Source organism: Marmota monax, unplaced genomic scaffold, assembly GCF_021218885.2.
Source record: "Marmota monax isolate L192 unplaced genomic scaffold, Marmota_monax_Labrador192_F-V1.1 WCK01_AAM20220418_F8-fsc00107, whole genome shotgun sequence".
NCBI lineage: Eukaryota > Metazoa > Chordata > Mammalia > Rodentia > Sciuridae > Marmota > Marmota monax.
The window spans coordinates 2,662,469-2,688,179 of NW_026693761.1; the positions used below are offsets into that span (position 1 = coordinate 2,662,469).

Consider the following 25,711-nt stretch of genomic DNA (forward strand, 5'->3'; position numbering starts at 1 on the left):
TGGCACATATATAGAATATTTTAACCATTGCAGAAAGTTCTGTTGGACAGTGGAAAGAAAGCATAATTTAAACAAAGTATTTAAATAAAATATTATACAGAATTTAAAGGACCATATGATGATAATGTCATATGATAGTTGAATGGCAATAGCAATTAGGTAAGACTCCTGAGCTATGTTTTATTTAATTTAGTGATTATCAGTGTTTAATATGTGTCTAGATCACCTGGGGATCTTGTTAAATTAGTTTCTATTCTAGAAGGTCTGAGGTAGGACTGAGTTTCTGTATTTCTAACAAGATATCAGGTGATGCCAATAGTGCTGAGTGGTGGACCACACTTTGTATTAATTATTCAGCAAATCAGAGTCTAGGCTCTAGATTTTTACTTTTCACCACTGCAGCCTCTTGAGCTTTTGAAATGAGAGTAGTCCAAGTTGAAATGTTCTGCAACTATAAATTCTCCCTGGTTTTGAACACTTGTCAGATACCTCATTAATAATTTTTATATTGATTATTTGGTTCAGTGATAACATTTTGGAAACATTAGGGTCAATATATTTATTTCTCTGATTTCTTGTTTTAAAGTGGCTACTAAAAAATTAAATTTATGTGGCTCACATTGTATTTTTATTTGGTAACACTGCTTTAAACTGTTGTTTGAAAAATTTGTTGGTGAACTGATTCAGTACTACACAGTACATGAGCAGAGAAGAAGGAAGTGAACCGTTTCTGAAGCAGGCTTTATTGAGGTGGTAAAAATTAGAAGTGGATTTGGAGAAGTCATGATTATTTCATTGTCCAGATGGAAAAACAGTTTTCATAAGTTGGATAGAAACTCACATATATCAAACTGCAAGATTCAGTTTAGTAATTAGATCCCTAGGGAGTAATTTTTGTGAAGTAAGATTTTTATTTTTGCCTTATTAAATTTTCTCTTAGTCTTAGTTTCCTTTTTTTTTTGGTAACCTTCATAGGGCTTGATTTAAAATTACTTGCATAAATGTTCTCACATGGCTTATTTTGGGATCAACATTGAAAATTTTAATCCTAAGCAAAAAGATGAACTTAACGTCTTAATTTTGGTATTTAAGTTCAAGATCAGCAAACTTTCTAAGTTCTTGTTATTGTTCTAACCTATGCATATTGCCAGACCTATATTAACAATAAAAGTTAACATTTAGTTATTATTTTCTGAGCACTTTAGATGTATTAATTTATTTTATTAAAAAAATTTTTTAGTTGTAGATGGACACAATATCTTAATTTATTTAGTTTTATGTGGTGTTGAGGATTGAACCCAGTCCCTCACATGCGCAAAGCAAGCGCTCTACCATTGAGCTACAGCCCCAGCCCCCTTACTTGATTATTGAAAAAAATTTTATGTAGTTGTAGTAATGTTATTCTCAGTTTACAAGTGAAGAAATTGAGGTACAGAGATGGTGATATGACTGAAATCATGTAGTTGGTCAATGGCAGCGATAGAATTCAAAACCAAGCAGTCAGGTGCAGTCTATACTCTGTCAAACTGTATATAGTATGTATCTAAACCTTAGCTACTTAGTGAACTTAGTGAAATGGTACCTGAATGGATTAACCAGTTCTTTTTTTAAATTTAACAAACCTTACCTTTATTTAAGATTATTTCTCTGTCCAAGTTTTCTAAACTGGGCCTTATCCTGGGAATTTTATTATCTGTTTCAGAAAATTATGGTCTTTAAGACAACCAGTTCTTAATAAGTAGATTATTTTTTCTTTACTATTTCTTTCCCCTATCGGTAATGTTTAATCTTACAAATTACCACTTATGTTTTGGTTTATTTTGGATTTTCCTTTTAAATTCTGACACAGTGACATAGTTTTCCCAACAAGGCAGTTTAGACAAAGGCAAAGTGAGTTGATTAGTGAAGTCATCTCTTCATCATAGGTATATTACGCATGAAGGTAATTAAAAGAATATAGAGCCAGACATGGTGGCGCATCTTTGTAAATCCTAGATACTAGGGAGGCTGAGTCGGGAGGATTACAAGTTCAAAGTTAGCCTCAGCAACTTAACAAGATTCTGTCTCAAAATAAATTTAAAAAGGCTAGGGATGTAGCTCAGTGGTTCAGTCCTCCTTAACTCTTTTTGGTATGGAGAGTTTAATTCCCTGTATCAAAAAAACAAAAACAAAACTCATAGAAAATACCACTATAGGCCACATGACTGACCTGTGTCTAATGCTACTTAGTGAAAGATACTTAAAATAGATGGGACTTCTATGTTTTAAATCTCAGTTGGTACACACATGAGGTTTAAGGTTTGGGTTTGGAAGCTGACTTAGGGGAATGTCTTGACTTCCATTTAGGTACTAGATAAGAAATTTTAGTAAATTGCTGGGTAGAGGACGACAATCACTGAACTCATAAAAGCTTTGAACTTTACATGTTTTATTTTCCTTTTTTTAAAATTAAAACAATAGAAGTACATTTCAAAGCTCTTTTGATTCACCCATGCAGTAACCTTTGCTGGTATCTGAACATGTATTTATTATCTCAGTACTTCAACACATAGAAATCTAGTTTGTTGTGCACAACAAAATATTTACTCAAATAATGAAAGATTGCTTGTAATATCATAAGTGTGCTTATTCTATCATGGTATACATATTACCATGTATGAAATTGTCATCACTGATTCTCTACATTGTATGATTATGAATATGTTTTTCCTTTTTTTTTTAAACTCAGTTGTATAGTGGACATTCTTTTATAATCAGAAAAATGCCTTTTAGGGAAAAAGGGGTACAAATTTTAAGCAGATTTATGAATTTTCAAATATGTAAACATATACTCATGTAACCACCACTTAAATTAAGATATAATACATTTTCTAGCATCCTAGAATGCTTTCTTGAGTTTCCTTTCAGTGTTATATCCCTCAAAATAGACATGTTGCTGACTTCTGTCTCTGTAGATTAATTTCACCTGTTTTTTGAATTGCATGTAGACACTTGTAGCTGGTTTCTTTCACCAAAGATTAGTCTGTGTTATTTATACATGTTGACTATAGTTGTAAGTTTTTTTCATTATTCTATAATATCTTTTGTAGGATTATATCACAGCATATCTCTTGTTTCTTATTTTTATTTTATTTCATTTTAATGTTGTGGTCCAGGTGATTATACCCAGAGGCCCTCTACCACTGAGCTACCCCCTCAAACCATTTATTTATTTATTTAAATTTTTGAGACAGGTGCTTGCTAAAGTGACCAGGCTGACCTGTTACTCGTGATCCTCCTGTTTTGGCCTCATAAATTGCTGGGTTTACAAGTGGGTACCACCACACATGGCTTCTCTCTGTTTTAGATAGCCTGTGGGTTTTCAGGTTCTTAGTAATAGAAACATTCTTGTATATGTTTTTTGGTGAACATAGCCCTTGCATATGCATAACAATATAAAAGTGTCTCATCATGTTGATATATTTCTTTCATTGCTAATGAGATTGAACTGGTATTTTCTACTCATTTAGTGCTTCGGTTTCATTGAATTGCTGTGGTTGTTTTAATATTTGATATCTTTTCCTTACTGATTTACAGGAGTTTCTTACCTAAATAGTAATCCAAATCCCTTACATTTTTGGGCATTATATGTATCTTCTCCCAGCCTAGCTACCTTTCTAGAAGATGTGACACGCTTAAAAAATATATCATCTAAACTCAGTTTGCCTTCCTTTAAGAAACTTTCCAAATATATTTTCCTTTTGTGACTATGTTTTTGACTTTCCCATCTTGAGGACAAAGGAGTAATGGGATTTGAGTATATCCCTGGCAAGATCTTTTAAGGCAGAGGTGTTTGTTTACCACTGTCAAATCTTCCTTCTTTATCAAAAATAAGACCTCTAATACTGAGAATCAGAGTGATCCTAACTAGAATCCCAGAGAAGTATCCTTTCCTGACTGAGTCTTATAGATATTCCTTTATATGCTAGGAACAAATTGAAGATCATCTGTACTCTTCTGTTCACTTATCCAGGAAAAAGCCTGGCATATGCTAGACTGGAATCATTCAAGAGACCTAGAAAGTAGATTATGATCATCTTTTACAGTTGACTGTCTCTTCTCTAGCCTAGTAGTCTAGCAGATAATCTGCCCTTGGAAGCCAATGAATTCTTTCAGCAGGGAAGCATGATCACCAGACACATTAAACATACAATTTTGAGTTTCAGAAGCCAGTCCTGACCTGAGGCTTTCTGGAATACTGACGTCTGTCAAAAACAAAACAAAACTAAAAACAAGGAAAAAATCCTCTCCTGCAATGTGCCCAAACAGGGAATGAAATTTTCATAAAGACCACGATTTCATATTTTCCTTTCTAAGGATTATATATTTACAAAAGACTTGTATCTTAAAGAGAAATTTGTTCACATTTATAGTCTTGGAAGACAATCATGTATTACACTGAATGGACAGCTAATTCTAAGACTCCTTTTTATCAGTAGTTCTGTTTTAACTGTTAATTATGAAGCTCTCTGAGATTGATTCTTAACTTTCTATCTTGAGCGTAAGGACACTGAGATGTGCATTTCCAGATGTGAGCTGATATCTCAAACACCAGTGTGCATCACGGTCTCCTGGAAGGCTTGTTAAACAGGTTGCTGATTTCTTTCCACAAAGTTTACTATACAGTTGGTTGAAGGCAACCTCCCTCCATTTACATTTATTATTTTGCTACCACTGACCTGGGTATTACACTTTAAGAATTCTTGCTATGGAGTTTTCTTGGCCTACTGCAAACTGGTATTATCCTATCTCTGTGGGAAAGGAGAAGGGGGAAGTGTTTTGTCTTACTTCTTTTGGAATATTTCAAATTGGATGAAAAAGTTCCATGTTCCTTATTTGGAGATATATATCTTTTTTTCCCCCAATAGCTGACTAAAATGAAGTGTGAGAAAAAAAAATTGGACATATGAGCTCCACATCATATTCTAAATCTCTTGTATAGATCCCTGGACAAAGTTATTAAGAAAAGCATCACATATGTTGTATCTGTGATAACAAATTTTATCTCACAATTTTGTTGTATTTGAAAATCATATGTTAATTCAGTGAAAGAATTGTCAAGTTGACTTTCTTTGGGAAAAACTTTTATTCAAGATTAAGTCCATTTTAATTTTATCAAGAGAATTCATGGGGCTAGGAAACTGGGTTCAATTTCTAGCATCACCGAGAGAGGGGTGGGGGGGGCTGTGGGGGAATTATTTTGTGAAAACTACAGTGTTAAGATTTTTTGTTTGTTTTGAGTTCTTAGTTGGCAACTTTATGTTGATCTACTTTAAAACCTTTTCTTGGTCTATGAAGTCCTGTAAATCACTACTTTAGATTAAGTTGGTACAAAATTTGTGGAAGTAAGAAAAGGTGAAAGCAGTGTATCCTAGTCTTAGAAAAGCATGTTTTATAGATGCCTTGAAAAAATTTACAGACTCCAATTAGAAAACTCTCCTGCAGTTATAAGTGCAGTTTTGATTTTTTGAACCAATCAAGACATTTGAATGCTTTTATTATCAGGCTTTGTGGTTACAGTAATGATGAACAGATACAGTTCCTTAAGTTCTCAATTTAAAAACTTACATAAACAATTACGATTTAGTGGGTAACCCGGATGCTACTCTCATGCTAAAGAGATGACCTGGGTATAGTAGATATTAGTGAAGTGGGAAGGGGATGGAGAAGAGGAGGCAGTGGGTTGAGAAGTGAAGATAAGTGGTAGCTATCAAGAAAAGGATGAGAGAAGTATGTGTAAAGAGTTGAGAGAGTAGTGTGGTTATTTCAAAAAGACTCAAGAATAGTTATATTCAGTTTCTGAGAGATGAGAGGTTGAATATACAGGGGAAATAATTGTCAAGATGATTAAAACATGGGAAGTTATCAGATCCCCAGTATGGACTGAGAAATTAGCTTTAAGAAAAATCAAATCTCTTTCATTGAATAGTAGGGAGGACTCAATGCTGATTCAAACAGGTTGAGAATGCTCTATCTTTAAAAGAGGGGCAGGTATTTTGACCAGCATAGTTGACAGACATGGTAGAGAAGAGGACTTTAGGAAGACCGTTCTGGGAAATGAGAAGCATGCGACTAAGAAGCATATAAAAGGAATATTAGAGGTAGCCGATTGAGGTTGACACTCATGAATTTTATGGTACAGAAACAGAAGGGTGAGTAGATAGACTAATCCAGACCGGAATCGGAACTGGAAAAGGAAAGAAAGGTTTTAAGAAGTGGAGATTGCTAATAGAAAATGAAAGGAGCATGGGATTTGAGGTCTCAGAGTAAGAAGACAGAAATAGTGAGTAGTGGTTGAGAGAGTAGAGGCAGAATTAGAAACTTGGTATCAACTTTCTCTTTTATAAACTAAAATAATTCTGGGTCTTGATGAGAAAGAAGCAGTCTTTACGTATAACTATTATACTGTAGGTCATTTCTACTTTTCTGTGGTAGATTTAGAAGCATTTAAGATGATATTTATCTTAATAGTTCTTATGTTTGAACTCTGTGGAATACAAAGTTTTTTCTGAGCTTTGGTCGTAATGTCATTTACAGAGCAAGTGTTAGTAAGAAGTGAGCTCCTGACAAAATTGTAAACTTCTCGCCAAAATTTTGTGCATTTAATTAAATAATGATTTTAATTTACTCTAATAAATGGCTTATAACCAATAGCTTAAAAAAGTTTAGTGTACTTAGCAGTCTTTTGGTTATGAAATGGTAAACATTGAAAGTTTGATTTTTTTCCCCCTCTCAGATTGAAAACTAAATAGCATTAAAAAGGAGAGAACTTTAGATTTCTGAAATCTAGGAAGCCAGAATAAACCTCTAATGGGCTTTAGTTTTATTTACTCTTCAGGGAGAAACCATTGAAAATGTCCTTGCTTCATTCCTTTGGTATTAAATTATGCATTTAATCTTAGAATTCTGAGTGATGCCATAAAATATGCTGATGTGACTGACCTGCTTAAGGAAAGTGCATGGGAAAGTGGCCATTTGGAATAGATTTGTTAAGAAAAGTTTGAAATTCCTGGACTTGAACTAATTTGTTTTCCATGGATCTCATGAGGATACTTGAAAAACCAGATGATAGGATACAGTTGGATCCTGTGAATGGCACTTGTTTACAGTTAAGTTTTTTGGATCTCTTCCATATGTTACTGACTTTGTATTTGACCATGTATGGATATACAGAATTTGATAGGTGAAAGAAGAAAAGAAGATTTATAAACCCACTCTTTAAAGTACATATAATATTCATTTTTCTTATCAAGTCAATAGACAATTAGATTGAACTGATTTTGTTCATTCTTTCCTTTTTTGGGATGGCGGTGGGCTGTGTTGGTGATCAACTCCATGGTCTTATGCATGCTAAGCAAGCACTCTGTCACTGACTGATCTACACTCCTAGTCCCTTTTTTTACTTTTTATTTTTTTTAAAATAAGAAATGTCTTAAAATTAGCCTGGTACAGTGGCACACACCTGTAATGCCAGCCTCAGGTGTAGGACTTAGCAAGACCCTATCTCAAAATGAAAAGGGCTAGAGATATAGCTCAGAGATAAAGCACCCCTAAGTTCAATCTCCAGTACCCTGAAAGAGAAAAAAAATTAAAATTTAAGTTGTTGTATTAAGGTGTGTAATATGTAGATCGCATTTGGGTTCTGTTTATTAATAAGGAAAACAAATGATTTCAAATAAAACTGAGAGAATATTCATGTGGAGTAAATATTTTTTAAATCAAGTAAAAGGACAATCTGATTATTTAATATGTTTTTGCTTAGTGACAGTTATTAATAAATGACCTGTCTTTATGAAGGATCTGGAAAATAATCCAATAATAATAATATTTTAAAATGTAGACTTGACCAGGTTGTCCTTTAACTAGAGGACCACTAGATAAATAAAATGTGGACTTCCTAAGCCAGGAGAGAGAGCACAATTTAAAAATTTGTTTTAATACTTACGAATATTATAACTTATATTGATGTTTGCCTTTTAAATATGCAGATAAATTAATACTTCATATTCAGATTACCAGTTTATTAGATTAATATGCTTGTATTTGGGATGCTCAAAATTTTTACTGATAGCTTATGCCAAGATCAAAGCAGTTTGAAAAATCATTGATCTAAAAGATAAGACCTTGACTTCTTAATTGTCTAAAAGATAGGAAGGTCCTCCAGAGACATGCATGTCTAAATCTTATAGATTGTTTTCTTTTCAAGATTTAACAAGTTTTTTCTTAATAATAAACTTCTTTTATTGGTAGTCACTAGCCACATGTGACTATTTAAATTTGAATTAAATTCAAATAATGTAAAAATAAACATTTAGCTCTTCAGTTGCACTAGTCACCATTTTATGGGCTGAGTAGCTACATTACCAGGTGGTTACAATATTGGACAGAGTGGATACAGAACAATTCCACTATCTAGGTATTATTTTCTTGGTACTATTGGGTATAGTTGCTGCAGTGTTCTTGCTCTGCAATTTTAATCTGAGCTTCTTAGTCTCTTTGTATGCAAGAGCAGGTATCTAAAAATGCAACAGAGAAAATAGAGTTCTCATTTCCATATTCTCTAACAGTATGCCAAACTTTTTCTACCCAGAAATTAAACACTTTCTTTTCAAATCCTTTTAGTCATCGTATATGAAGTTGCTTTTTTCTTGGTCATGATCACATTTTATCCTTTAATTGGGTAGAAAACAAATTGTGCCAAGAACCATTGTTGTATAAGTTTAAAGCCTTTAATCAGACAGAACATATTTGAAAATTGGAAAGATAACTGAAGATTTTAATTAGTAAAGTTTCAGTCTTATGAGAATACATTTTCACTACCTGGGCCTTTATTGATTGTGTTATTCAGAATATGGAGCATATAAGTTGACTGACTGAAAAATATTTAGGGATGGCAGTAAGTTTGCTTGAGTAATTAGTTTGGATAAAACTATATGGAGACTAGTCCAGGAAGTTGTTTATTATAAATGCTAGATGAAATATGCTTGTATAATTAATCACATTTGAACTCAATAAATTACCAAATTATTCAAATAAATTATTTATTTATATTGTTTGTGTATTTGGGTCACATAGTATTTAGCTCTAGTGGTTATTACTACTTCATTACATAAAGAAGGAAAGTTCCTCTTTCCTTCTTTATGTCAAGTATGAACCATAAACTCAGTATGAGTTACCAAGAGAATGGTATATTATATACATACATGCTTTTCTTTCAAGTATTGAGGATTCTAATGGCTGCAATAATTGATTCTAAAGAAAATTGTGGAAGAGAGTAGATTTAATTTGTAAATAATTGCCAAATTGGTTTAGAAAAATTTGATTGTCACTGTTTATATCCCTTGTAGGAAATACCTGGTGTAATGCATGATACTAACATCTGCACCAAATGACTCTTACAGGTGGAACAATCCAAAGTTTTAATCAAAGAAGGTGGTGTCCAGTTGCTTCTCACAATAGTTGATACCCCAGGATTTGGAGATGCAGTGGATAATAGCAATTGGTAAGAAGTGTTTGTCCTCATTGCTTTCTAAGGCTTTTGAGATATCAGCATGGTTAGACTTCTTTTGCTTACCACTTACGTTAGCAAAGAGCATTGAACTTTAAGTGATGTGACTTGAGTTCATATGTCAACCTTGCCACTTATTTGAAAATATTGTTTCCTATAAAATGGAGTTAATACCTGTCATATAATTACTTTTAACACAAATCTTAAGCAACAAAGGTAAGAATTTTCATCATTGTAATAAATGTGTAATAAATAAGAATTCTCATTATTGTAATAAATGTCATACTTTCCCTTTACTATAATTTATAATTGTATAAATTATTTTCTAAATAATTAGCTAAATTACCCAATTTTTAGACCTTCAGTTTTAAGTAAATTAACTTATGGAATTCTAGTCTTAAGTAGTTATCGTAGTTTTTTTTTTTTTAAACCTCTAATTAAACCCAGGGGCACTTAATCACTGAGCCACATCCCCAGCCCCTTTTTGTATTTTATTTAAAGACAGGGCCTTAACTGAGTTGCTCAGGGCGTCACTAAATTGCTGAGGCTGGCTTTGAACTTGCTATTCTCCTGCCTCAGCCTCCTGAGTCTCTGGGATTACAGGCACCTGTCTCTCTTAGTGTTTTATAAACAGAATTTTTTTTTTTAATTCCACATTGTTTTTGAGGTGATTTTCTCTCTTAAAACGCACAAATAAGTTTATCCTAATGTTTTAATATTAATCTCCATTTTTAAATTGTGTATAATTGTTTTCATATTGGAAAGTATCTTAGCATTTTTGTAGTTATCAATCCAAGTAATTTGTTCATAATTAACTAGGTCTTCACACTTACTGCATTTTAAATCTTTTGAAATAATGAACAAGTTTTATTCAACATAATTTTTACCTGTTTCTGAATAGAAGTAGAATAGTTTGAGATCCTTTTATTAGTACATTGGTTTTTACCTAATTAAAAATATTGATTATTATCTTATGGTTATCAGTTTTTCATTCATTTATAAGATTGCAACTTAATTGTGTTGTTTATCTGCGTTCCACAGTTGGCAGCCTGTTATTGACTACATTGATAGTAAATTTGAGGATTACCTAAATGCAGAATCTCGAGTGAACAGACGTCAGATGCCTGATAACAGAGTGCAGTGTTGTTTATACTTCGTTGCTCCTTCAGGACATGGGTTAGTACCTTGATTGTTCTGATGCATTTGTTGTTGTTGTTTAGTATTTCTCATCTTTATGTTCATATTTTAGAATCCTTATTCTAGGAAGCACATGTAACTAAACTAGACCAATGATAAAGGACCAAATTCCATGCAGAAATGACTTACAGCAAACTTTTTAAAGTTCTAAGTAAACTAACAAGTGATTTTATCCCTTAGGTCCTCATGTGTAAGTATCGTACCTGCTTCATGGAAAGTAGCAGGGTTTTCACCATGGTTTGAGGTCTCAACGTGACTAATTCAGTGTTTGTTTTGACCATACTTTGTCACTAACTAAACTACCAAATAAGCAGGAGTAGCAATAACAATTGTCTTTCGACTTATGCTAAGAAATTTTAAATAATTTTGCCATTTCTTCAGTAAGTCCATTTGGCTTCTGTTTCATCTTAGCTACCAAAGTCACATTATTTCCATTTCATACCCATTAGTACTAACCTTCTTTTTATTAGGAGTTAGGACCATGTGTCTAGATGTACATCTGATTTGATTATTCTGTTTGTTAGTAGTTAGCCTGTAAACTCCTCACCCCTTTTTTCCCCTTGGTACTCTTCTGTCATTTTGAGTAGATGTATGTGTTATTATCAACTGCAGATGCTTTTAATTACTCTTCTTCAATCTTTTTGTTTGAGTCAGTAACTCAGGGTAATTCAGTCACTTAATGATAACTCCACCTCTTCACCAAAAAGAACTAGAACCAATGATATTATGTAGTATAACATTTTCCTTTGATACTCAAATTGCAGTAATGTAAAGCAATTTCCTTATAAGCCATGTTGAAATAATGAACAAGGTTTTTGGTTTCTCTCTCCATCTTTTCCGTAGTCTGATGTCCATTTTCTCTATTGGTAGAGCAGGGAACCTTAATTATATAGTCAACATTTTTGCACTAGCAGGTTAGAGAGGTGAAAAGTGTACCTTTGGATATTCTACATTGTTCTCAGAAGTTTTTAAATTTATATCATTTAAATGACTCATCTAGTTAAAAGGCTCAAAAAAGGTAATCTTAAAAAAATAGAAGACTGTATAAAGTTTTTTATAAGTACCTAGGCAGCTACTTCTTGAATTTAATTTTTTAAAATATTTTTTTCAAGTTGTAGATGGACACACAATATCTTTGTTTATTAATTTAGTTTTTTATGTGGTGCTGAGGCTCGAACTCAGTGCTTCACACATGGGAGGCAAGCATTTTCCTACTGAGCTACAGCCACAGCCCCTTAATTTTTTTTTTTAATCAACCTAGTTTAATTTGTTAGGACTTAATCCTGGAAGTCAGCTGAATGAAATTTTAAACCTGCAGTTAAGTCAATAGAAATTAGTAAGCTCATAACCAGTTTTATTATTTTAGATCTTTTGGACACTCTCCAAGCGTTAGTATTTCTCATGAAATTACATTCCTCCCATCCCCCCTGGGGAAATTTATTTCTTAAAATTGCATGGGAAATATGAAGGTTCCCCCAATGCCTTATTTTTTTTTTTTTAAGATAAAGTTTTATAATTGAAATGATATGTAGAGGCTTTGAGCTGTTTTTTGTTTGTCACAGGAATGGGAGTTAAAAATTTTTGTTTCCTATATGCAAAAATATGCTTTTGAACAGTTAGCTTAATTATTTTTAGAAATGGAGCAAAGTTTTGCCCATTATGTGATACCATAAACTAAGTAAAAGAATATGACACTGAATTTTATGTAGAGTTCTAAATCCTCTGCTCACTCAAGACTGAAAATCCATGCAGTTTAGTAAATGAATCAAGGCTTTTTTATCTTGTTTGAGTAGTTCCTAGATTTATTTTTTAGAAGGACTCCTTTTTTGAAGAAGAAATAAATTGGTCTAGTAGCGTATTGATTTTATTGTCTTCTACCTCATCCTACCAAGTGGATGAGGATATAGGCGTAACTTCTTATTTCAGTTATTATTGTTCCATTTTTTTACTCACTGTTAGGTAGCTGCTGTTAAAATCAAACTCAGTACTTCCATTTTAAAATCGTCTCATTCTTTTAATACTGACCACCACTATTTTAAAAAAGTAAATATAATTCAGTGAGCTTTATACAGAACTTTTTTCTTCCTGAGAAACATACTGTACTTTATTTTGTGTGTGTGTGTGTGTGGGGGGGTGTGTTTATCATTTCCCCTGTGGTCAGTGATTTTGCTATAAATAGGCTTTGAGATTAAATAATCTTTTCTCTCTAATGGGGGTTTATTTTTTTAAATTTTCACAAAGGACTTTCTGTTAGTTAAAAACAAGATTTAAAAATTAAATTTGTTAATGGACAGATATACCTGTTCAAAACTGAAGGGACAGAGGAAAAATTTCAATCAGCATGAATATAGTCAACATTGAATGAAACGTTTTTCTGCTGTTGTCATTTTGTAAGCATGTGAAATTTGTATACTAATTTAAGAAGAGTTTTATTGAGACTTTTATAAGGTTTTACCTTTTATCCTAAAGGAAAAACTGATTTAAATGTTCATTGGCCCTCGTTTTATACTTAGAAAATTGACTTCCCTGATTCCCTGTCATGATTATTTTTAAATACCTTTCTCTTTAAAGTTGGGATATTATAAATAAATACTCAGTTTAAAGTAACAATTAAAACAGAACTCTCAAGGGATAATTTTGCATGTTCATTTGCAGTATATTATTCATAATAGCTAAAACATGGAAGAAACCCAAGTATCCATTGACAGATGAATAGATAAGCAAAATCTAGTATAGCCACATGTTGAATATTATTCTACTTTAAAAGGAAGAACACATAGATTTATGGTGCAATATGGATGAACCTTAAGAATATTACATTAAGTGAAGTAAGCCAGTGCTGTGGTCTGGATTCGTTCCCTCCAAAACTCATGTGAATGATTCCCCTCATGAATAAATTACCAGTGTAATAGAAAGCCCTTTGGAAACTGAATTGCCCCCTCTAGTATTCTGCCACATAAGGAACAACACTCCTTTTATATGGGGGATGCAGCATTCAAACCATCTTAGAAGGGGAGAGCGGGCCTTTACTAGACACACCTGTGTCTACCTTGACTTGGGCTTCCCAGACTGCAGAACTGTGAAAGAACACATTTCTTTTTTTTTTTTTTAATAAATTACACAGTCTCAGGTATTTTATTATAGTAGCATAAAATGGACTAAGACAGCCAGTCATAAAAAGACAAATACTGTATGATTCCATTGAAATGAAGTACTTACAGTGGTCAAAATCATAGACACAGAAGTAGAATGGTAGTTACCAGGTGCTAGGTGGAGGGAGAAGGGAATAGTTATTGTTTAATTTGGTATAGAGTTCCAACTTTACAAAATGAAGAGTTCTTGAGGTAGATGATCACACAGCATTGTGAAATATCGCTAAACTGATCACTTAAATTTATGTTATCTGTAAAATTTAAATAATTTTATCTGTATTTTAAAATATACTAATCATTATCTGGTTTTAAATATAAAATCTAGTTAACTTGTATTTTGACTTTAATGTTTTATATTAAATGCTCTTAAGATTTCATAAAAAAATTAACTGAATTCTGCCTTTAACACTGGTTTATATAAGCCTATCTATATAGCTTAATAAAGCAGAGGTAATTTAAACTTTTCATGGGTGTAAATTGGAAACTGTACCATATGTATTTAGAAATCTGAGATTGAATAAGCAAATTTTAATTTTTTCGCAAAGATGGATAGGTTTGGTTTTTTTTCTGTTAGTATTAGTGAGGTAAATACACTGTTATACATAGTATAGTGTTATTTCAGCTATACTCTTTCCCATGGTATTTCCTATTCTCTGAATGCCAGTAATGAATTCCAAGGAACTCAAGATAGAGAGATTTGCAATAGGAGGTAACCATCTTAAATTTTCATATTTGTATCTTCTTTTCTCTTTACCTCTGTTTTTGTGCTGGTGAGCCTCACTACCACAATGAGGTATAATAGTTTTTGTTAGTATAAAGGAATATCTTATTACTCTCTGGACTCCTATCTTTCCAATTTCAACTATTTATTTATTTAAAAATAGTATCAATGTAATTATTAAGTCAGTATTAGTCAATAGAATAACAGACCTTTATTCCAGTTTCTCTTATTGCTTTATAAAAATTAAGGAATATTACTTTAGAATGGTATTGCTATGCAAAAATATTTCTTATTATCTTTACTTACTTCTTTGGAACATTAATATTTAGTCTTAAGTAGGATGTAGGTGTAATATTTAGTCCTAAGTAGGATATAGATTTAAGGACTTTCTTTGATTTTTCACTTATAGTTCCTAAATAGCATAGAGAAAATTTTAGTAATTTACTTTTTTTGTTCATAAATATTTGGGCCCCTTCACAAGTGTCCAACATTGAGCTAAATGCTGAGGATACAGATGAATGAGATAAAACCTTCACTTGAGAAGATCTTTTAGTGAGAGGATGGGCAAAATGAATACATATTCAGGAATTAATATGCAGTTCATTGAGTGTTTACCACTTAGAAAATGCGTAGTCGTAGATTAAAGAGGATTCCCAGAGGAAATTGGCCAGATTCAAAATGAAAAGTAGGAATTAAACCAAATAGGAGGAAGATGGGATTGAAGGATGTTTCAGGTAAAGGTGGTAACCTGTGGCCAACAGTTGAGTTATGGTACTTTCAAGAAATTGTGAAAAATTAATAAAGGATGACACATTGGAAGTGGGAGATGGCAAAAGATAGGCCAAGAATGCTGAGAAATGAGTCCAGATGGAGGATCTTTGTCTTTACTAGCCCTGTAAGCCACATAACCTAAGGAATGTGTCCTTCAGTAAGGCTTTTAGTCAAATAATGATTTAAATCAGATTTGGATGACTGCAGTGTAGATGGTTTATAGGGAAACAAAAAGGCTCATGTGGCTCTCCATTCCAGAGGTCTTGGTGGCCTGAACTAAAGTAATGGAAATGGAGGTGTGTGTACCTGTGCATACATATTTGTTTGAATGTTTTCCCCTGTAGCAGATCTTGGTGAATCTTCAAAAGTGAGAATTAGAAGAGAGAGCTATTCTAGATTTCAGGCTTGAGTAATTGGTTACATTCACTGAGCTGGGAAGCATACAAGAGGAGGAAATACTGAGACTCAGGTTGTTTTAGTTTTTGCATTGCTGTGAAGAATATACCTGTCAGAAACAATGTAGAGGAGGACAGATTTATTTTGGTTCACAGTTTCACAGGTTCAGTCCATGATAGCCAACCCCATAGCTCTGGGTCCAAGGTGAGGCAGAACATCATGGTAGAAGGGTGGAGTAGAATAAAGCAGCTCAGAATGTTACAGCCAGGGAGGAAAGAGAGATCTCCAGTTACTAGGGACAAAATATAAACCCCAGGGTCATGCTCCCAGTGACTTACTTCTTCCAACCACAACCTACCTACCAACAGTTATTGTCTATTTAATCCCTATCAGTGGATGATGAATCTACTGATTAGATCATGACTCTTATAATCTAATTATTTCACCCCTGAACATTCTTGCGTTTTTTCACGTGAACTTTTGGGGGATACCTCATCCCACAAAATCCAACTCTCATAATCTAATTATTTCATCTCTGAACATTCTTGCATTGTCTCTCATACATGAGATTTTGGAGGACACCTCATATCTAAACCATAACATAAAGCTTTTGATTTGAAGGAGCCCATGAGATGTCTCAGTTTAACCATTGGGTAAACAAATCTGGTCTTAAGTGAGATCTAGATTGTGTAAAAAGATTTGGGAGTTAAAGGTCTGTAGAGGAAAATCAAAATCTATTGAATGATGATAATCATACAGAATATAGAATTTTTTAAAAAGGGCCAGGTAGAGAATTCTAAGGAATGTACTTCTTTAAAGGACCAGCCTTACACAGAGGATCCTATAAAATACCTTAAAGGATCATAGAAGAGCTTATGAGGGGGTGATGACAGATATACACAAAGGGCAATTTGTGATGGTAAGCATCCATATGGAAAGATTTGTGACTTGAAAAATACAATGGCAAAGTGATGGCAGCAGCCAGATTGTAATGGACAGAATGAATTTTGAAAGTTTTCTTAAGTATCTTGTCTGAGAAGATTGTGAAATTTAATAAATAGCTGATTCTAAGAAATTCTACTAGGAGCCTTTCTGGTTTTTTTAATTCTTTATTAGGGCCAAAACCCTATGAACTGGGTGTTCAAGGGCAGGAATCAAAAAGCCTTCTTAGTCACTCCAGTGTTTCTTGATTGAAGTCCTGTTCTACCTAACTGTTGGCTGGCCTAATACCTCATCAGAGAGTGTTTCTGATAAGTAAGTCAAGCAGTTAATTGTATTTACTGGTCATTGGGAATGTGAAGAATCTGTTTCCCCAAATTGGTCAGTTCAGTCATATTAAATACTATGTATTTCAGACTTAAACCATTGGACATTGAGTTTATGAAGCGTTTGCATGAAAAAGTGAATATCATCCCACTTATTGCCAAAGCAGACACACTCACACCTGAGGAATGCCAACAGTTTAAAAAACAGGTGAGCAAAATAAGTTAACTCCTGGGTTTCTCCCATTATTCATGTAATTTGCAGTTTTTACCATTTTTCACATAATTTGTTGCAATACATTTCTCTTTCGGATTTACAGTATTGTCAAATTGTATTAAAATAACTCCTGAAAATAATCTTCTGCCTTAGTTTTCTTCTCAAATTTTTATCCATTATCATAATAACCTGATGCTTTGTCAGTTTTTAAATAAGACTGTTTTAAATAACTCCCATCACCACCCCTCCTCACACCTTATAGAATTATTTTAGAATGAATTGCCACAGCTAGGATTGCTCATTGAAAGTATCTGCTTATTTTTATAGCCCTTTAACCCTGACTCTGCATTTTGTATAATGTTTTCCCAATAAAACAAACCAAATTTCTATAATGAGTATATTCGTTTCACTTAATCTTACCAGCTTTTAATTTTACTTTTCAGAAAGACTGAACATTTTTTAAAGCAGATATGTTCATTTTAAAATTTCTTTCATGAACTTCTTGTTCAAAACCTTTGTACTTTTTGAAGAATAATATTAAGTATTACCTGTATGTATTTATTATAGATTCTTTTTATTTTGGATATTTAGTTTTCTCTCTTCCTCTCCCCACCTCCCTTGCCTTGCATGCGTTTCTCTCTCTCTCTCTCTCTCTCTCTCTCTCCCTCTCCCTCTCCCTCTCCCTCTCCCTCCCTCCCTCCCTCCCTCCCTACCTTCTTACTTATCTCTCCCTCTCCCCCATCCTCTCTCGAACCCAGAGGCATTTAACCACTGAGCCACATCCTCAGCCACCAACCCCCACCTTTTAAATTATTTTGAGTCAGGGTCTCACACAGTTGCTTAGGGCTTTGATAACTTGCTGAGGCTGGCTTTGGACTTGCAATCCTCTTGCCTCAGCTTCCTGAGCCATTGGTGTACGCCACCATGCTCTGCTAGTTTTCTCTCATTTTTACTGTGTATTTTCTTTTTTCTCTTTTGCTCTTTATATTTTAATTTTTATTGCATTTTATGGAAGACATGTTTTCCCCATGTATTAGAGATATATATGTTCCATAGTTTAAGCTTTTATCTAAACTCATACCCAGTTTTATCACTAATATTGAGTTAAATAATGACACATTTTCCTCATTATCTTGTCTTAATTTATTGTACATGACATTTTATGAAATGTAGGGTCAATTTGTGGAATTATCTCCCATTCTAGTAGTTGTAGTTTCTGTTTTAGGCCTGTGTTGTATTTTTTTAAAACCACAGAAACTTTGTATTATATCTAAAAAAATAAATTTTTGAGTTATTATCTCTTACTGTTGTTATAGTTCTCTTTATTAAAAAAAAATACCGTTCTTCACTTTTCAGTATGAATTTTAGATTACCTTGAAATTTTTTACAAAAAGAAAAACCTGTTGAAATATGCTTTCAAGTTGTGTTAAATTCATGTAAATTTTGAGAATATTTTGTATATTGTTTTTACTAGACTTATTTCCATCAGGAATATGTTTTTGTTTGTTTGTTTGTTTTCCATCATTCCTGTTTTTGTCTTATACTGTGGTGTAAATTTCAAATACTAATCATGTAATACATTTCTCCCTTTATCTTGCATTATATCTCTGTTGGGATTTGTACCGAGAACTTAGAGATAAAAAAGACAAAGAAGTAATGATCTCTACTTCCAAATTGGTCACATTCTAGTAGTTGCACAGTTCCCTTTTTCTTTTTTTCCTGTTTTTCTTTTGGGAATTGGTAATTAAAGCAAGACCGCATACATGCTTTCGCACTGAGTTATACTTCTAACCCTAGTGGTTGTTATTTTTCTTTTTTTTTTCTTCTTTTTTTTTGGGGGGGGGTATGTTTAGAATAATGATTTCTATCCAGGAGTCTATCAAAATCATCTAGAGAACTTTTTCAAAATGAGTTGTTGGGGCTTATCCCGACCAGTTATTACTGGCTTTAGTATTTATTTTGAAAATGCTCTCTCAGTTCATTTTAATATACAACCTGTACTCAAGAACTACTACTCTTAGAGCTTGATACTATGACTTCTTTTTGTGTGCTAGTCATTTATTTGTCATCTCATCAATTTTTTCTACTCTTTTTTTCTATGTAGGACATGTCCCATTTGTGAAAGATATGTGGTCCTGTTTTTTTCCCCCCAGGGGCAATTTTTACTTCTTTTTGTTTCTATCTAGTATAGTAGCCATGTAATTTACTTTGTTTACTGTCTGTGTTATTAAGAATACCTTCCTTGAGAGTAGCACCAAATGTAAGCAAGGACGTGAGTTCTAGGTACATTAGCTGTTTGTTGCAAATTCAAATACGGTAAGTAGTTGAAAATTATTTGGATGTCTGTGTTCCATTTTGAATTTGAAGTCAAGTTGTCTTCTTTGATCTTTTCATTTTTGTTAACTCTTGAGCTTCTTAATTTCTAGGGCATATTTTCATCCTGTGGGTTGTCCAGTCTTGTATATGTTGCTTTTTGATTTGTGTTACACACTGTACATGCAAGGATATTTACCTATCAGAGTGTAATTTTTCTCTTGGAACCAATGTTATATTTAGTTTCACTCATTCTGGCCACATAGTATAAAATTTTTAGGTGAGTTTTAGTCTGCTGAATAAGATAGTTGGTGAGTTATATCTAGAATAAGAATCTCAGTTATTGTAAATAAATGGCCTAAAGCCATTATGGTAGAAACCAACTGGTGAATCCCTTTCTGGTTTTTATAGTTTTGGAACTCTTGGTTTTATAACCAAATGACTTTTACATTTTTAAAAACTTTTATTAAATTTTATTATATTTTTAGTTGTAGATATTTTTATGTTTTGCTGAGGATTGAACCCAGTGCCTCACATGTGGAAAGCAAGCACTCTACCGTTGAGCCCCAGCCCATGACTTTAACATTTAAAAAAAATTTTTTTTAGTTGTAGTTGGATACAGTGTCTTTATTATTTATTTTTATGTTGTGCTGAGGATTGAACCCAGTGCTTTTGCACATGCTAGGCAAATCCTCTACCACTTAGCCACAACCCTAGCCCCAACTTTTAACATTTTTAAAGCAATTGAATTTTGGGTTTTATTTGTCAACATAATAGTTGTCTAAAAAATAGAACTTGGGAGGCTAAAGCAGGAGAATCACAAGATCAAGGCCAGCCTCAGCAACTGGTGAGACCCTGACTCAAAAACTAAAAAGGTCTGAGGATGTGGCTCAGTGGTAAGGTGCCTCTGTGTTCAGTCCCCAGTACTAGGAAAAAAGACTAGCATAGTTTTTTTTTGTTGTTAGTTTTTTTTTTTTTTTAATTACAGTTTTACATCATTGAAAAACAGTAAAGAACCAGAAGCTATGTGGTCTCGTGTAAGAATCCAAGAAATTTACTAAAAATAGGGCCAACATACTAATTATGTATGGAGCTCTTTTGCTAACTGTTTCTTCCATTTTAGATAATGAAAGAAATTCAAGAACATAAAATTAAAATATATGAATTTCCAGAAACAGATGATGAAGAAGAAAATAAGCTGGTTAAAAAGATAAAGGTAGATTAATTCATATATTTTTATATATGTACATAAATATATATACATGCATGTACATGTGTGTGAAAATATTTGGGAACCTTTTCCACAGAAAAGACCAAAAATATCAATGTTTTAAGGAGTTGGCTTATAAAACAAGATTGTTTAATGTTGAATTCAACTTTGGAGTTAACTTGGTTGATTAGCTGTTACATGTAAATAAGGCATTGCTTAAAATAGGTGAATAGCACATTCATATCTTAAATGATTTTAGGTACCCTGGACTTAAAAATGGTATACCAAATAATGGCATATGTAGGCTAATAACCCAGTTATCTTTGAATTAATGAACAATGTAGAATTTCTGGGGTTTTATAAAATAGCTACTTAGGTATTTTTGAAAGCCCCAAGAATTTTGAAAGTTTTATTCTCCGAGTTAATGTGGGTGAACACAAATCAAGTTTCTTGGATATGAAATTTTGAAGTTAGAGTTTAGCAAATAAAATATTTCTTGTTTCTAGTATTGTATTGTTTGTTGGTTTATGATAGGGCAGATACAATTAATCACAAGCTTCATTTTTTCTTCCCCTAAATATCAATATATTTTTTATTCTTTTCCCTCACAGTGTGGGCCAGTTTTTTGGAGTGACTTTTAGCAAATAATTTGATAGCATCTGCCTTAGTATTTTTAAATTTTCAGAAAAGATATAACTGTATTCACTGATTACCTTGGTGGTAATATCCTATAATCTCAATTTATAAATATTTATTAATGGCCTACAAAAAATGTTGAATTATTATCAATTTTCTTGTTAATTTGTTGAGTAATATAACTTTATTCTTGGATTTGTGAGGACTACCGAGATGTATTTGAACAAGAATACTTTATTTTATAGGACCGTTTACCTCTTGCTGTGGTAGGTAGTAATACTATCATTGAAGTTAATGGCAAAAGGGTCAGAGGAAGGCAGTATCCTTGGGGTGTGGCTGAAGGTAAGGTTTTCTTCAGTGAATGACTTGTAAGATCTCATAAATGCAATAAAACTTTGTATTTATAATTAGTATAATATGCATACTACATTGAAACAATCCAGATTTTCAAGGATAGTTCTGATTTTATTTTCCTTTAGTCTTGTTTTCTTCAGAAGTACATTATGTTTTTCAAACTTTCTGTATTTTCAAACCTTTAATACATACAGGGAACTATGTGTTAAATTCTAACATTGTAGTAATACTTTAGAAGTCAGTTGTCAATGCCCCACCCCATTTTTTATCTCATCATTAGGTCAATTTCTGTTTTCTTGTTTGAAAACATTCTTATAATTCAGGACTTCTATACTCAGGGCCAAAAGATTGCTTCCAAGAGTTCTGCTGAACCCTCTGAAATAGAACAATTTGGAGAGAAAACCCATCACATTTATTTTAGTCTCAGATGGGTCGTGTATCCTCAAGAATCATTGAAAATATTTATAAACTCAGTTCTCAAAGCAGAAATCACTTTTTTTTTTTTTGCCATCACATCTTTACAAATTATTATAAGAGATCCTTTTTACTAGTTTTATAAAAGCTTTTAAATGCCAATAAAATGTTATTGCAGCAAGCCTTAGAATATCTCTTAGCAATACAAGTGTGTCCTCAAATTTATGTTTCTTATATTGGTTTGATCTAATACTTTCTGTGAATTTTAGTATGTCCTTCCAGATTATTGTCTAGATATCCCACCAGTGACCCTGTCCTTTGTTCCTAGCTATCTGTTGGACCCAGTGAACCTCTAGTTGCTGGCCTGAGACTTTAGAACTTATGCTTATGTACCCCTTAGAAATCTACACTGGAGAAATTGTATCTCTGGTTTGCTGCCTCTCCCCTCCCTCCAAGTGGTGTTCTTAATACACACACACACACACACACACACACACACATATTTATTTGTTTATAAATATGTATATATACATTTATTTATTATTATTTTTAAAATAAAATAAAGAATCTTAAGTTCGTGGCTCATCTTTTTATTCTGTTTACCTATGAAGAAAGTGTTTATGAAATGACTCTCCCCTCATCCAGACTACTAACTTTTAAAAATATATTTCATCACAGAATAAATATATTCTTTACCAATGAGAAAAAACATATTTTTCCTTTCAAATTTTTAGAATTGTATGTTTCCACATAGCTCATGTATTAGGTTCACTTATCTATCACTGAGGATTCAACTATAGTAAAGTAATATTATAATGCAATTATTTGTCATTCCACTGAGTGCTATATTAGAATTTTACCTTAATGAAAAATTGATCTAAGCAGTTCTACATATTCTTTCATTGTTTTTACCCCCAAGTTCCTGTGAGATTTCCTTTGGAAAGACTTGGTTTAGTGGAAATAATATATGTGGTCTATTTTTTTTCTTATAGTTGAAAATGGTGAACATTGTGATTTTACAATTCTAAGAAATATGTTGATAAGGTAAGTACAAACAGTGATGAAAATAGCATAAGTGTTTTGTTTCCTTAAATAGAGTTGTACAGATTTACTTTTTACCTCTATAAATGTGGCTAATTTAAATTGGTATTTTCATCTTAGCAATGAAGTAAGTACTTGATGTAGACACCTTGGATTCTTTCTCCAAGGTTTGTTTTAGCAAAAATACAAAATAAGTTGCATGACTAGGGATACAAAGGAAAATCAGTCTATCAACATACATTATGTTGAGGTTTAGAACTGAAAGTAAGGATAAAGAGTGGAATATACAGGAAAACTGTAAAAGCTAGACTTTGAATGTTAAAAGGTGCAGAGTTCAGTAGCTGGTGGAATGAAACAGTTTTTATACTGTAACACTGTGAACAAAACCAGTCTTCCTATCTGGTGAAAAAACAGCCCTAACTTGTGCATTTCATACCTGTTGAAAGAAAAGCAAAGCCTAGGATGTTGAGGTCATTTTGATAAGAGGCCCAGGGACTTGAATTAGAAAAGCAGCAGCAGGAGGGTTGGGAACATAGCTCAAGGTTGGAGTGCTGGCCTAGCATGTGTGATGCACTTGAGTTCAATCCCTTGATTGCACCCCACCCTCCTCAAAAAAAAAAAAAAACAGCAGTAGAGAGAAGAAAATATTAATAGTGCTAGAGACATTAGCAAGAAAATGGAACAGAATGAGCTACAGTGTTGTTGAGACACATGGTTTCCTCTCTCTACCTAATCCCTCTTTCCAGTGCTCCTCCCTTTCATCTTACTTTTCCAGGCTCTCACATCATATTCTCTTCAACCACCAGTTATGTCCCTATAATTAAATAGAAATAAAGACTGCCCACTTTCCCAGTGTACAGGAATCTTTTAAGCTATTTAGAGACAGTAATATACACATGGGTGATAATTGGAAATCATGGAATAATAAAAAGCCCACTCTTATAAATGAAGAGGAAATTTTAAGAAAGTGTGATTACTATCTCAAGAAATACATTAGGAAAAATAGTAAACTAGAGAAATTTTGAAGTAAAAGAAATTGGCATATAATTGGTATTTTTTCAAAGGAGAACATAATCAGATGTTTCTGATAGAAAGTAGATGATAAGATTGATTAAACCCTTGCGGTTGCCAGGCCTCACCTTGTGAGAGGGTATCCTCAGGGTTTTGAGAACACAACACTTCAGGTTGTGTTACAAGCTATTCTCTTTCCCTTCCATTCTTAAGGTATGATTTTAAAAGAGGTAATAATGCAATCTCTCGTGGCAGTCTGTGTGTAGGAATTGTTTAATAAATATTAATTGCCATTGTATTTCCTCTGTTTTAAAATCTGCTGTGGTGCTTGACACAGTGGTACTCTATAAATTTTTTGTGTACTTTGAAAATATATAATCAACCATTATCTATATTCCTTTACCAAGGGAAGGCTAATTTTACTGAGCCAGAAGCTACTTAGTTTTGTTTTGTCCAGGGCCTCCCAACAAGCAAATGCTCTGCTACTGAGCTAGACCCTTCAGTCCAGAAGCTACTTGGAATGTTTACAGACTGGCAGCTGGTGAGGAGAACTCTCTAGTATAAAAGTATTATAGAGCAAATTGACCATGTCTATAGGAACATTTAATCAACAAAGCAGCAAGACAGTATGCATGTATGAAAATATGAAAAAAAAATCTTGAGATTATGTGCTACCAGAGAAAAGTGTGTATTTTGTAGCTCATGTCTTCAAAATAAAAATACTTAGTGAATATTTAACAGATACTTGAGAAATAACAATACTAATATTGCTGATGTCTATAAATCTTAAGTAATTGAAATCTTGCAGACCAAAGATAGGAATAGTGATTGCTTCTAAGAAAGATTCAACCTCAAAGAAGTGTCATTTTGTTACTTAAGAGAACTGGTTGCTGCAGGCAAATCAAGGAAAACGAGAAAGAAGAAAATGTTGCAAATATTTTGAGGGTGTAGGAACGGGATGGTACAGAAGTAACAGAAGGAAAAAAAAGAGAGAACACTTTGAGATCAGTAATGGGAAATGGAAACAACATTCCTGAAACTAGGGAAAACTATATAGCTAATTATCAAATTGTTTTAAGAATGGAGAATGGATTGAGACTTAAAAGGATAAAGTAAAGCATGATTAAATAGAAATAAAGGCTTTTATATCTGGCAAAAGTTAAGAGCTATAGATGTAGTTCATTGATAGAACACCTGCCTAGCACATGAAAGGCCCTAAATTTAATCCCCAGTATTGTCCCCCACCCAATAAAGTCAGAATTATGCAATCATATAAAAGATTTACTGCAAAGGAAAATCTTTCATTACCTAAAATGTTAAGTGAAACTAACAAAAATAGGTTAACAATAAGTTTACCTTGCTTTTATTTTATACATCTTGTATTTTACTATACTTTTCTTCAGGTGTTTTGAAGATTTTTCATTAATAGAGTGACATGTGATGTATAATAATTAAAATTATAAAATATT

At 32.9% G+C, this 25,711-nt stretch overlaps 1 protein-coding gene across 4 annotated transcripts in view; it reads left to right on the top strand.

Annotated features, from left to right (window-relative positions):
• The window catches only part of Septin7 (septin 7), a 98,703-nt gene that overhangs the window by 52,478 nt on the left and 20,514 nt on the right, over positions 1–25,711 (top strand). For all 4 annotated transcript variants that reach the window (XM_058584447.1, XM_058584448.1, XM_058584449.1 and 1 more), the window contains 6 exons: positions 9,441–9,541; positions 10,589–10,723; positions 17,140–17,257; positions 20,700–20,792; positions 21,668–21,764; positions 23,183–23,234. In XM_058584447.1, coding sequence (XP_058440430.1) covers positions 9,441–9,541; positions 10,589–10,723; positions 17,140–17,257; positions 20,700–20,792; positions 21,668–21,764; positions 23,183–23,234 — 596 coding nt within the window. The remainder of the gene's footprint in view (positions 1–9,440; positions 9,542–10,588; positions 10,724–17,139; positions 17,258–20,699; positions 20,793–21,667; positions 21,765–23,182; positions 23,235–25,711) is intronic.